The 14,978-nt window shown below is 41.3% G+C and overlaps 1 protein-coding gene across 1 annotated transcript in view; it reads right to left on the bottom strand.

The window, feature by feature from the left end:
* The window catches only part of uxs1 (UDP-glucuronate decarboxylase 1), a 55,985-nt gene that overhangs the window by 21,235 nt on the left and 19,772 nt on the right, over positions 1-14,978 (bottom strand). Inside the window, exons 8-9 of the mRNA XM_033617481.2 lie at positions 11,999-12,058; positions 9,625-9,746 (exon numbers count right to left, since the gene is read on the bottom strand). Coding sequence (XP_033473372.1) covers positions 9,625-9,746; positions 11,999-12,058 — 182 coding nt within the window. The remainder of the gene's footprint in view (positions 1-9,624; positions 9,747-11,998; positions 12,059-14,978) is intronic.

Below are 14,978 nucleotides of genomic sequence, written 5' to 3'. Positions count from 1 at the left end.
GATGACTTCAACCACACATATTCTCCCTGCACAATCTAATCTGTAGCATTTCATTAACTCACTGTCATCCAGTGTTTGTGTTTCCACCATTTTCTCCTCTTCACAAGAAACCCTTAAGCCTCCTCCAAACTGTCAAAACAGTTTTTGACCTTAGGAGCCCTTTTAAGGTCTAAGATGCTCTGTGAATAACTTTTATTTTTACAAGGACCTAGTCTTAACTTTAAGGGGAATTCTAAAAGATATGGCCCCAGGTGTGCACACAGTTTAAGCTGAGATAGCTAAGAGATGATATGAAGGATACTGAATGTAAGCTGGGAGAGGGATAACACTGTTTTTTTGCCAGTTTCGCTGACTGTAATTGTTTCTGTAGGCTGCACAGTGTTCTGTAAAATGACAAATGTATCATTCATCATCCACTTGACATTTGGTAATAACCATAATTGAGATGTTACCACAATTATGGTTTGCAGAAATGTGATGAATTAGTGGCACAGATGCTACAAATATCTACAGCCATGCATAATGACAGCTGCACTGGCACAGTTTGAGTTGGTGAAATTGCTTCTTCTTTACTGTATCTCTCACTGATAGGTCTAACAAGTGGTGGAGGGGCACAAGTATTGATGTGCAATCATTTTTTAAGGGCACTTCTACATCCATTTATGGCAAACTGTGGGTGTAGATATGAGGCTTGTGCATGTGCGCCCAGCTCCACAATAATCAAGATTTATGATAGAGAATTAGGTGTACGCACTGCTTTATAAATCTGACAAAAAAGAATGTACGTGCACACTTCTGCCTTTGTGCATGCACACAGTTTAAGTCGTGAATCTACAGAGTTTTACGTATCTGACCCCTGGGCTCTCTAAAGCTCGGATCATCAACTTGATTTGTATAAAGGCCAGAATTTTTTCAAGTAGACACTGCGGGGGCTGGACTTTCAAATCATGTATTTACATGGTCGCCTGATTATGATTTAAAATGGGGGAGAAAACCTGGAAAGATACAGAATCTGCAGAGGATCTGGGGGCACTCCCTTTTTGTTTTTTTCCCTGCCTTTACATTTAAGCTCATATCACAGTCATTATAAAGGCTACATACACATGTGGGGGGTCAAGACAATCTGGGCTAACCAGATTTGCCAGCATTACATTTTTACATGTATCTCCCCATAGCAAGTTGGAAGTTGACATATTCTACCATATATGAAGAGGGGAGACTCTCTGGAATCTGGCAATATAAGAACCATGATGCTGGGACATTCTGTCACTTCACAGTTGTCCAAAACATGTGGTTTGTGTCACGCGGACATGATTGCCAGTGTTTTTTCATTATTGCAAGAAATTCCATTGACTCATTCAGAAGTCAAAAATGTGTTTTATCTGAAAGAAACATGCAATATTTACATCTAAGATAATAGAAAAATAGTAATAATATTATTCCTCACTATATGAGTTGACTGATGGATTGTAAAGAAATTTGTCAGGTTTTATTTTGTAGACAATTGGTCTGGATTTATAGCGTGATGGGATGACAGCACAATGATGTGTATGGTATCATCGGCTCCGGTCCTGCTCTTTCATGTGATATGCGTGGCAATTCTGTGCGAGCCTGCATTCTCCAGTAATCCATCCAAGAGTAACGTGTGTGCAAAGCTGTATGAAAGCTCTATTATACATAATTTTAGTGTAACTTTATAATTTTTTTTCGCTGTGAAAACATTGGACTACCGATAAGTGCTTGGTCTTGTCATAAAGTTATGTTTCCGCTGTTTCCGTGGCTTCTCGCTATGACAAACGCACTATTGGTCGTTTGGGCCCATAGGGTTAAATACATTGTGCTAATAATTCCTCTGCAGACTGCAGGACTTCGACTTTAACTTTTGCTGTGTGCTATTAATAGTTTTAATCAAGGAAAAAGTTTTTAAGTCCTTCCTCTACATTCTCAGTTAGAGAAAGGGGAAAAATAGAACAAGGCAGTTTGCCTGGGGCTCCAGGCCACCAAAACACTAAATCCGCCCCTGGTGATAATAATGAAAACACAGCGCAGAGCATTTGAATGAGAGGAGAGACGCAAAGTGATGCCTCTTCCCATTTATAAATAATTCCATCTATAGTCTGACTACAACTGAAACTTAACCAAAGCAAAATAATAAAATCATTGTCGATATGGGATGCTTCAATGTATCACCTGACCAATCACCTGATTGCGAGGTATGGGCCATGAGTTTGTCCCAATTCTTGCATAAAGTTATGGCCCAAGCAGCATCTATAAATTTATAAAAAAATAGGAATCTGTTTCAGCGTCACACTGCCCAACCAGCACAATATGGGTTAATCAACCACCTAAACGTTATGCACTGTAGTGGCACTATTGTCAAGACCCAAGACAGAGACACAGAGTAAGCTCTGCAGTGTGTGTGTCTACGCACACAGTGTTTCTGTACTCAGGATGTTGCTTTGTCATTTTTTGGCCAGTTGATATTTTTCTAGTGAACTTCGAACCTGGCACAACATTACCACTACAAATAAGCTGCTGGATGGATTTATAACGTCTTTAGTACCCGTGGGTCAAATTCACATATTCGGGGTTGGTAAATAATTCCTAATAACATTATTTCCTTCTCACTTTTTTGAGGGTTGCTTTAATATAGAAAGAAAGAAATACTAGATATCCTAAATATTGTGACATATTTTTCTCCCTCACATTTCCTCACATTTCCTTAACTGATTGATATTCTCTGGGCTAGATGGGAATCTTTGCCGGGCCGGATGTGGCCTGTGGGCCGCCAGTTGACCATCCCTGGTCTAAATCTTCATGGCGGGCTATAAATCAACATCAATTATGTAAGTAACTGACAAAAGGCCAATATTGCACTTTATGTGCTCTCTGCAGGTCAGTTTGAGACCATAGATGGTTGTTATAGAAACAACACTTGAACGAGCAGACTTTCCTCTACTCATATGAAACCAGGAACAACAGCAACATTTAACAAAGGTAATGTTACAAAATTCAGCTCTATTACAACTCACAAGGTTCACCAACAAAACACCTGTCTTATACTAAACATATTTTCAAAATAAATACAACATGCTAACGTTATTAGCACAAGCCTATGGCATTTGACATTGTATAAATGAGCCTAGCAAATAGCAGATATTTCCTCTGCTCACATGAAGCCAGGATAAATCACACAAGACTTAAAATGCTATTTTTGTGGAGGCTTTATTGTAACTTATGAGTAAATGAGTGGGGCGGAGAGTGTGAGAGAGTTGACATGCGCAGTGGTATGCGTCAAGTAACGCAACTTGACCCTATCGATATTAACGGTGTTGTCTAAATTTAAATCTTGCTTGAAAATATATCGATAAATCACACAGTCATTACATCGGCCATCGGATTGCGCTGCTGTCCGTAGTAGGCGAGGAAGAGGGGGAAGGGAAAGAGAGACCTGCTGTTTCTACTATGCCCCGAGTTGTTTCATCTGACAGCACCATCAGACCATCAGACCAACCCAGTAAGCCAACATTTGTATCTGTGTTTTAACTGATGCTGTAATTAGTAACTATGGAGTTTTTTTATTTAATGATGAGTGTTACTTTGACTTTAGGTCGTGCCATTATGTTGTTTTGTGCATCAGAGCTGCCTCCCATCATTCAAAATCAAATTAGGGGACGTGAAGAGGTTGCATATATTCTCTCATTAGTTTGCCAGTGTTACTCCTGTTAAATGCAACAACTGTTATGCTCATACATTTTAATTCGCTGTGTCATAGAAGTCAGGCTGCTATTCCAAGCATTTCAACCTGTCCCTCATGACTACAGCAGGCGAACAGATCCTGTGCAATCTGCTCTGCAGAGGTGGTTAATGATGACACATAATCACACCTGCATGCTTTTTAAAAGGGCCCTACAGAGGCACTGACAGGTAAGGTGAGAAAATGTATAAGCACAGGAACCACCTTCCTACAACGTGTAGGTTACAGTGTTCCCGTTTCTCATTTTTCCCCAATGAATTTTAAAAACATTTCCATAATATTTTACTTAATTTCCATGACTTTGAGTACGCCTTTAGAGCAATACAGCCACATATTGTTGAACACACACTTCACAGGCGCTTGCTAACTTTACTCTCTTGTTAGACATTCCAGCCACCACTGAGCTGCATATGCCAATAGACCAGACTATCAAATACAGGTACTCTGTAAAACATCAAGGCCACGCCCTTTTTCATGGATAGAAAACTGAAGATCCTACAGATAGATGTCAATGCAATGTCATCTGTCTTGGGATTATAATTTTGACAAGTTTGTCGGCATTTATTTCCTGTTAAACAAATGTTTGTTTTATGGCCATGTCTAATGGGGTGGGTGGTTGCGCTGGACGATGGGATTCACAGTGAGTGGAGTGCTGGACCCCAAATCAACTGAGAATATAGGCCTAGTCAATCAGCGGCCTGCGGACCACATGCGGCCCAGATGCAACCTCTGAGTGGCCCGGGCAGGGATTGGTGCCGAGACCTGGTATTAAACGGCCCGGGGCAAATTTAATCAAGACCGTAATAACAGTAAGCTCCGACATTATCGGCTCTGATCGTTTCTTCTTAAAGTTTTGGTGTCATGTATGATCACGCTGCAGCCTCTCTCCTGCTCTCTGCATGTCAGAACTGACCTCCTCCTTTACAGGACATATACAGTACAGGCCAAAAGTTTGGACACACCTTCTCATTCAATGCGTTTTCTTTATTTTCATGACTATTTACATTGTAGATTCTCACTGAAGGCATCAAAACTATGAATGAACACATGTGGAGTTATGTACTTAACAAAAAAAGGTGAAATAACTGAAAACATGTTTTATATTCTAGTTTCTTCAAAATAGCCACCCTTTGCTCTGATTACTGCTTTGCACACTCTTGACATTCTCTCCATGAGCTTCAAGAGGTAGTCACCTGAAATGGTTTCCACTTCACAGGTGTGCCTTATCAGGGTTAATTAGTGGAATTTCTTGCTTTATCAATGGGGTTGGGACCATCAGTTGTGTTGTGCACAAGTCAGGTTAATACACAGCCGACAGCCCTATTGGACAACTGTTAAAATTCATATTATGGCAAGAACCAATCAGCTAACTAAAGAAAAACGAGTGGCCATCATTACTTTAAGAAATGAAGGTCAGTCAGTCCGGAAAATTGCAAAAACTTTAAATGTGTCCCCAAGTGGAGTCGCAAAAACCATCAAGCGCTACAACGAAACTGGCACACATGAGGACCGACCCAGGAAAGGAAGACCAAGAGTCACATCTGCTTCTGAGGATAAGTTCATCCGAGTCACCAGCCTCAGAAATCGCAAGTTAACAGCAGCTCAGATCAGAGACCAGATGAATGCCACACAGAGTTCTAGCAGCAGACCCATCTCTAGAACAACTGTTAAGAGGAGACTGCGCCAATCAGGCCTTCATGGTCAAATAGCTGCTAGGAAACCACTGCTAAGGAGAGGCAACAAGCAGAAGGGATTTGTTTGGGCCAAGAAACACAAGGAATGGACATTAGACCAGTGGAAATCTGTGCTTTGGTCTGATGAGTCCAAATTTGAGATCTTTGGTTCCAACCGCCGTGTCTTTGTGAGACGCAGAAAAGGTGAACGGATGGATTCCACATGCCTGGTTCCCACTGTGAAGCATGGAGGAGGAGGTGTGATGGTGTGGGGGTGTTTTGCTGGTGACACTGTTGGGGATTTATTCAAAATTGAAGGCACACTGAACCAGCATGGCTACCACAGCATCCTGCAGCGACATGCCATCCCATCCGGTTTGCGTTTAGTTGGACGATCATTTATTTTTCAACAGGACAATGACCCCAAACACACCTCCAAGCTGTGTAAGGGCTATTTGACCAAGAAGGAGAGTGATGGAGTGCTGCGGCAGATGACCTGGCCTCCACAGTCACCGGACCTGAACCCAATCGAGATGGTTTGGGGTGAGCTGGACCGCAGAGTGAAGGCAAAGGGGCCAACAAGTGCTAAACACCACTGGGAACTCCTTCAAGACTGTTGGAAAACCATTTCAGGTGACTACCTCTTGAAGCTCATCGAGAGAATGCCAAGAGTGTGCAAAGCAGTAATCAGAGCAAAGGGTGGCTATTTTGAAGAAACTAGAATATAAAATATGTTTTCAGTTATTTCACCTTTTTTTGTTAAGTACATAACTCCACATGTGTTCATTCATAGTTTTGATGCCTTCAGTGAGAATCTACAATGTAAATAGTCATGAAAATAAAGAAAACGCATTGAATGAGAAGGTGTGTCCAAACTTTTGGCCTGTACTGTACACACACTCAGCCACACACACACACACACAACAGAGTGAAGTCAGACAACAGCAGAGAGGCCGTGGTGCAGATGAACGGAATATAACTTCAAGATTACTCCAGTTAATGACAACTAAGCTTGTTACTGTGAGTAAGTGCAATAAAACCTCTGCCAGTAAAAAGTCAATACTTTATCAATACACGTGTTCAGCATGCAGAGAGCGATATTTCAATCTGCTCTGTCCACAGTCTCTCATTCAACGCTGTTGTTATGATTTATGATCGCAGTTTACAAAAGCACATCGCGCTCGTGGGGCTAACAGCAAAGTGTTAAACACAAACTAAAATGAAAGCTGTCTGTATGTAGGCTAATGGCCAGGCTCCACCACGCACGTCAGCGGAGCAACACGTCTGCAGCGTGAGTCCCGTAGCAGCTCATCCCCCTTTTAATCAATTACAGCGGCTCCACCGGCAACGGGAGCAGCGCGACAACCCCCGTCTGTTGCGCGACAACTTTCCATTTTACACGGTTCTTCTATTTTTGTCGCACTACGCTCCCCTACGCGACCCTCCAGCAGATAAAAACTACATGAAATAGTGTGCTAAACGAGCACAATGCGTTTTTAAATGAATAAACCATTATCAGAGGTGATACGTGATGATTTTTTTTCATCATTTACCCATGTTTATCCATGACATGTATGTATAAATGTCCGTGGCGGACATTTGAAAGCGAGTAGATGACAAACAGTACAGTAAACTTGTAGATAACTCAAATATATGTAATAACTTAACATATAATGCTTGAAAATGCTTTAACATTTCATGCAGCCTACATGCAGCCTCTCGGCTCGGCAAACGGTAACAACCCCACTGGCTTCTCTACGTGTCGCTTCCGTATGCCCTCAGTGGAGCCCAAATGAATACGCCGCAACGCTACGCTGACGTGACGCTTAGGTTTGCAGCCGGTGGAGCCCGGCCGTAACACTCAGCAGAGGGGGGACAGAGAGCAGGATGAATGACTGATACTGTCTGTGTTCTTTATGCTGAGATAACGTTACTTTTTTTACTCAGTATTGTGACGTCAGGAGGACTATTTCTTTTACTGACATGCTAGATTTGTTTCCAGTCAGATATTATTGCGTTTCTATGGTGGCTTGTTGTTGTAAACATGACTTTAGCTAACATGGACTGTATAAAACTATGTCCTGTGTGTTTGATGTGTGTGTGTGGAGGAGAGGGGGGAGAGGGAGACGCAGGTACAGAGACAGAGTGTGTTATTAGATACTGTTAATGTCACTTATTACGCTTCTGTGCATTGATAGCTCTTTTTTATTCTGTTTCTGCATCATGTTGAGGAGGGCCATGTGTATACATACATACATAATGGCGGTAGATGAGAGATTGCGGACCGAGCAGATTGAAATATCTCTTTCTACATCTTTAAGCTTGCTGAACAATAGTATTACTGTAATATAGTACTGGCTTTTTACTTGCACATATTTTATTGCACTTACAGTAACGAGAGCAGCTGTCAACAACTTGAGTAATTTTGGAGTTATCTCCACTTCGTCTCCACCGCGGCCTTCACATCGTGTTGTGTTTGTGTGTTTGATTTAGTGTGTATGAAAAGGAGCTCAGCTACGACACAGAGAGCAGGTGAGAGGCTGCAGCATAATAAATTACACCAAAATGTTAAAAGGTACTGATAAAAGCACCAATAATGTCGGAGCTTATCAATTAGCCCAGGGGCCTGTTTAATACCTGGTTCCGTACACTGGTCGGCTGCTATCAGGGCTCATCAGAGGCTCTTTTCCAACTTTCTTTTCAGCAAAAGTAGCCTCTCATGTTTTATCCTTGAAATAAACTGCGGTGGAAACACTGTTGTCTTAAACACATTAGAATTATAGCTCTGGCGCACCGCTCTGCTAAGAGACGGCAGATTTATCAACATATCAGTTCTGCTGCCTTCAGATGCTGCAGGGATTTCATGAACTGCAGGAGAAGCTTTTCATCGAGTATAAACCAGCTGTGGACGGCACCTACTGTAAGAATCACCCACATTCATTCATAGATCAATGCAGTAAATCAGTCTGCATTGTCTGTCTGAAGGCTGCCTAAGAGGCTCTGATGTGACGTGGTAACTGGACGTCTCCTTCATAAAAGAGCAGAACATCGAGTTATAACAAAGCAGTCTGACGTGTGTAGAGGTCTGTACGGTTACACTGAAGCAGTCTGGTGTCGTTTTTAGGTGATTTAATGGCGAATGGTCATGCTTAACAGCACCGTGCTCTGACGCAGCCTAAATCTGAACACAGTTTACCTATCGCTGTGCATACTTGCCTTGTACGTGATACATTTTGTTTAAATGCATCATACTGACTGGCAACAGTAAGTCAACCACTTTCCCATCTATATAATGTTTGCTAAATGTCTTAGGAGCATGTAAGACGTGCTTTTTCGGCTGCATAACATGCACTCATCAGTTTTTAAATGTTAACGAATTGCGATTACATGACTGGGCAGCAGATGTAATGAGTGATATTCTTGTCCCTGTGCACAAACGACTGACATTTGGGTACTGAAAGCTGGCATTTTCTAAGAATTCTCCCTGTAAGTGTGAAAAAAATAATGAGCAGTTGAGGAGGAGCAGGAGACGAGGCAGATTAATAAATATCACCTGCCTGGAGGGAAAGCAAGGCAAGTCAATCATATCTGATCATCAAAGGCTGGCATCAATCAAGTCACAACAGAGGGAAGATGATAAAAAAAAATCTCTGCCTCATCTGGATGTTTAAGGAAACATGCAGAGAAACACAGATCTGTATAATTAACATAAGTTTCACTGATATATCTTCCAAAAACAGTCTATTCACACGATAAGCTTCATGGTTACACAATTTATTTTGTTAAACCTGATTAAATAAACATATTTATGCTCATAGATCGTGCGAATTCAAGCCCATTATTTTTGTGCATGTAGAACAAAAAGTCAGGAGCGCACTTTACACTTTAGAGACGGGTGACGATTTCCAGTCTGAACATGATGAAATACTGCTTTTCAACATTAGAGATCCTTGGATTTTGTCGATCAAGCAAGCAGTTACATTCAAGAAATCAACTCGAGTGGAATTTTGCTCTTATTTCAGTGCTTAGTGTAATGACTACACATGCAGAGTTGTATTGTTCCTCCAAAGCCTTTTACTGATGAAAATCACACTGTGACTAGTGTGACCGTTAATCAAAAAGAAAAAAAAAAAAACACCTCTCTCAAGCCTGTTATTTTTAAAATTGCGTACTGTAGAGTTCCAGTAATGGTACCTGTTTCATGTAGGCATAACACATGGTCTCTGCTACACGCTTCCCCTCGTCGTAGCACGCTCGAGGACCGATCGGATTCACATGCCCCCAGTACTCCTCATTTTGTGGGTGCACCTCTGGATCTGGAACAGAAACATTTAAGACACATTTTAAAAGCTAAGCGATTTGTAAACGTTTTCCATCACACAGATTGACACACGTATGAACATATTAACTGCATTTAAGCGCTCAGCAGATTAGAGAATGAACGACTCCCTGCTAAACTGTGATTGATTTTCAGGATGAAGATAATGACTTTCTCTGTGACTGCTTGTACAAATTTTTCTGCTTGTGTTGTGAGGATAGACAGTAATTTATAGTCCTGAACGCAACCTCTTAAACAAGGTTCACCATAATTGCTGTGCTGCTGAATTTAGACGCATCATTACTTTACATTTGAGCAGCTGTCTGTTTATGAATGATGATGATAAAATACATACAGCGATCACAAAGAGAGCCAGATTCAGCAGACAGTTAGCTTCTTAAAATTATTTGCGCTGGCCGTGCTTGTGAGAGTCTTAGCCAGTGGTGCCAGCAGCCGTTATCCTGTGCGCCCTACTGAATACAAAACTCCAGTAGCATGTATCAAGCAAAGGTAAAAACTGGTCAAGTCTGAGTTCCCAAACAACCCTGCAAACCACTTTGCCTCTCCTCCAGGATGTCACAATCCAGGGTAAATATAAAGCAAGTGTAATTTTCAATAATTAAGACAAATAAATTGTCCTGGGTGTGATTTACCTTATCCTATGGTTTCTATTTTCTTTCCTCCCTTTACTTCATTGCTTCTTAAGAGTTGTTTCTGGAGAATGTCTCACAAAAGGTCGGAAATCTTTTTTTTTTTTGTAAAGATATGTTTTTGGGCGTTTTTGCCTTTAACTGATAGGACAGCTAAGTGTGAAGGGGGGAGAGAGAGAGAGAGAGAGAGAGAGAGAGAGAAAGAGAGGGAATGACATGCAGCAAAGGGCCACAGGCTGGAGTCGAACCCAGGCTGCTGCAGCAACAGCCTTGTACATGGGGCGCCTGCTCTATCCACTAAGCCACCAGCGCCCAACAAAGGTGGGAAATCTTAAGATTAAGATTTCCGGCAGAAAATGCTTGACTTTATACTTTACTATTTACTTTAGACTTTATACTATAGACTTTATAAGACTTTATATTAAACTTAAATAACATAAAAAAAATGAATAAATAACCTGCAGGAGTAAACTAGTCCAAAATATACAGAGACAGCATTATTGTCTATATCCCTGTCTTTTTGTTTTGGAAATTAACCATTTTTCCCAGTCTTTCCCAAATTGTCCTTCATTCATCCGTATCCTGTATGTAAGATTCTCCATCTCCTGAATATCTTCTATGATAGTCAACCATTGTTTGTGATGTGGAGCGTCTGTCTTCAGCCAGCTCTTTGTAATTGCTTTCTTTCCAGCGGCAAGGAGGATCTTGACCAAATATTGACCTGTCTTGTGCACCGTTCCAATATATCCCAGGTACAGTACAAGACATGTTCGTGGGATTCTAGATTTTAGAATGTATACCATCCCAGGAAGATTGTATTTTCATACAACCCCAGAAAATGTGTGTGGTTTGGTTCCATGTGGCTACATAATCTCCGGCATGGTTGTTGAATCATCATGATATTGAAATTGATGCAGAGGCCATTCTGCAGGAGTTTGATGCAACAGGGAGATGCAAATGAACTTCAAACAGGTAGGAATACTACTTAATTTTCTCATCTGGCCTTTTTATTGTTTATTGTAGCAGCTTGGTTTGGGCTTTGTGTTACATATTGTTGCTGTATATTTTTTGTACATAACTGTTGATGTTGTTGCTGCTGCAAAATGAGGGAATCTGTTGTCTGCTAAATGCCTCTGGGCTACATTCAGTTTATTATATTGTATTCTATTATTTTGCTGGCTGTTGTCAGGTCTATTTGCTTGTCTTTGAAATGCACGTGGCTAATCAGAGTTTTATAGTGTTGTGTCTGTAATGTTAATGTTAATCTCTTGCTCACTCACCGAGTAGATCGCTTACGTCCATGCGTGGGAACCTATGTGTTAACGGTGCCCTACAAGTGGGCGGGCGGTTCCTGTGCGTACAATGAAATATAATCCTGCCGGCACCACTGGGCTTAGCGCATGATAAATTAATAGCGTTTTTGAAACCTAAAGTGAATAAATCCATTAAGTGTTAATAATTTCAAAAATGTGTCTTGGAATGTATTCGTTGCAGCAACCACATATCCATCGCGTAGCTTGCCTTAAGACATCCATTAATTCAATAGAGAGCATAACCAGCACCAGAATATTTAAAAATGAGCGGGAGTCATGTTCCTTACCTCCATAAACCTCTGAAGTAGAAGCCAGGAGAAGTCTGGCGCCCACACGTTTGGCCAAACCTTGGAGACAAACAACACAGTGAGAACAGCTGAAACGGGATTTTCCGTGCGTCCTTCAGCAACGAGCAGCTGAACCAGGTGCCTCTCAGCTCAGGAATAGCAAAATGTCAAGGGAAATAAGGGGGCTTGAGCACATTGATTGATTTGCAGTTTCTATAGCTGAAGGCAATTTAGGTTCAAGACCTTTTTAATGGCACTCAAAATTTAATTCAAGACTAATTTTAAAATAACCAAAAATAGAGGGGAAAAAAACATGAACCGACAACCATTACTTTAGGCTAGGGACAATTTGCCAAGTGTTAAATATAACATAAACCATGCAATGCTGGAGGAGCTAGAGTTTTCTTGGCAATTTTGCATTACTCACTCTGCATGTGGGATACCACTGGTTAAATTCCCCTCGTGCCGAGACTGACAAACTCAATGCATAAAGAACACCAAGCCTCATATAAATTGCCTTGTATTGGTTTCAGCCATGCAACAAAATCTTGGTTAAATGGCCAATTTTCATTGAATTTGCACTTCTCCGTGTTGTCATGGACACAGGGACAGTTAGCTAGCAGATAGTCTGAGTGGGCAGAAGTTTGCTGCATAGATCAGCCTCTCATTGGGCGGAACGAGCCACCCGCTGAAGTCCCGCCCTACCACCTCCGGTTGCAGTTTTCAACATGTCCTTTACTAATTTTTGCGGTGTTTGATCTTGCAGGGATGTAGCCATTTTTCTGCCATGGTTCGCGTCCTGTAGGCGATATTTTTGTGGGCGTGTTAGACCAAAACCTGTTTCCCCCTGGCAATATTTTTGCAAACGCACCGTTGCTGTGGCACCGCCCAGAACGACTGTGATTGGTTGAAAGAAATACATGCAGCCGGGGCGTTTTTTTCTCCAATCTTAAAGTGAGAGTCGGCCCAGCCAGACCTTTCTTTTCTTGAGAAAGGTCTGGTGAGCGAGACTAGCTAGCAGACAGTAGATCCTCTGCTCTGAGCATCTAGGCCGAAAAACAAAATATGAATGTTGCTAGTTCCGCTATCCTGATCTGTGTGACATGACTGTGACAGGCATTTGGTAAGTATTATCTTGAGATTTTACACTGCAACATCAGAAAAAAATCAAAAAAATCAATTCCTAAATCACTTCATCTCATGTCTTAGCATTTTTTAAGAATTTTAAAAGACTGATTTAAGACATTTAATATTACATAAGGTCTTACTTGCAGATGAATCAGTTCAATTTTAACACTTGAAAAGATCTGCAGAATCCCTGCTTGAAGTGTTCAAACAACTGTGTGTTTGTGCAATTAAAGGAGCACTTCACCAATTCATCAAGAATTCTCTCTGTTTTTGGATTCCTCACTCCCTCTGGAGGCATGCAAGAAAAACAAAGTCTTCTTCACAAATTCAACATCACAGCGTGAGAATGATTGATATACAAATGTTAATGGTCATTTGGGAGGTGAAGTATTCCTTTAAAGTCAGAAAATCAATACAAGTGCTCCAGTTTGTTTTCTTTCTCTTGAACAAAGTGAGAACGGTCTTCTAAGCTTAAAAAGTTCAAGTTGATATTTATACAGTGCTTTGAACATACTCAATCTGAAGTGGTCATTCACATAAGACGTTCCACTTTGCCTTTAGAAAATACATGATTGTTTGTGAGAGAGAAGCTTGTCTGTGCTTCTTATGATAAATCTTCTCAATATCATTATTCATTAAATACAGAATTCTGTTGAGCAGCCCCCAAACAAAACAACAAGACACAAGGTTCTGACTCTCATTCAAACCGTGAAGTGTTTTCATTGACATACTATAAGAGAAATGATTTTCTGAGTTTTGTTTTCCTCTTTTGCTCCACACTGTGCAGGCTGTGGGGCAGCCGTGGCTCAGGATGTAGAGCAGTCATCCAATCAAAAGGTCACTAGTTCCATCCCTGGCACCTGCAGTCTATAGCCTCGTATCCACCAAACACTTTCTGAGGTATCTGGTACATGGTCTACAGGTACCTAGACCCTAGGTGCACTTAGCGTTTCTACCGCAAACAGTACTCCTAAATGTGGGCGGAGTTGATGTCACTCACCGCTCCGTCCAGCATACACTGTATTTCCTCATCACTGGTGACACAGATGGAAGTTTGCACCTCGTTTATTGTCCACAGAACGAGGCTGCACGCCGACATTTTCAGAACAAAATAAAACAGGCTGCAGTGAGAGTCTTTCTCCATGGGATATTTAAAATTAGCAGGTTTGTGCATTTAGTCCTCCTCAGGCAAGCGCGGGGGTTTAGTGTTGCTGAAGCCCACAGGAACGATGCTCTGCGACACTTTTTTTTATTCTTGAAGTGAGGATGGGGATAAATGCAGTTCACATAACCCAGTCCAAATTAATATATATATGAACACTTGATGACCCACTCATTACTAAAAGTGTCTGTCATATAAAAACTAAAGTGATGGTCAAAGCCACCTTAAAAGTTGCTGGCAGTAGTCCCAGTGAATTAAGTTATTTTTTTCTCAGACTCCAGCTGCTGCAAGAGGCAGCAAAACATCCTTTCATTTTATAGTCAAAGTAATAAAACTCTCCACAGTATGAACAGTGGTTACATGAGCTTCAAAACCAGCCACAACTCAGCCCTGAGCAGAGTGACCGTCCTCTATTGACCAATCAACAGACTGCAGTGTTCACTGCTCCACCTTTTAGTACCAGATCTGTGTGCTAGGTACCCCAACAGAGGGGGGAACAAAAATGGGGACGGTACATAACGGTTCCATTGGTGCCATCCACAACTTTTCATCATGCTTTAGCTTTAGCCTTGTTTTTGAGACCCTTAGATTAAGTCATATGAGGGTGAGTGCATTAAATGTGTAGTGAAAAATAGCCCACACAGCTCCAAATCTTGAACACTGTATTGGGTGCACGTAATGTACCTTACT

This window comes from Epinephelus lanceolatus, chromosome 14, assembly GCF_041903045.1.
Source record: "Epinephelus lanceolatus isolate andai-2023 chromosome 14, ASM4190304v1, whole genome shotgun sequence".
Classification (NCBI taxonomy): Eukaryota; Metazoa; Chordata; class Actinopteri; order Perciformes; family Serranidae; genus Epinephelus; species Epinephelus lanceolatus.
Note: the sequence above shows the minus strand (reverse complement) of the source record. Positions and strands in the feature narration are given on the sequence as shown.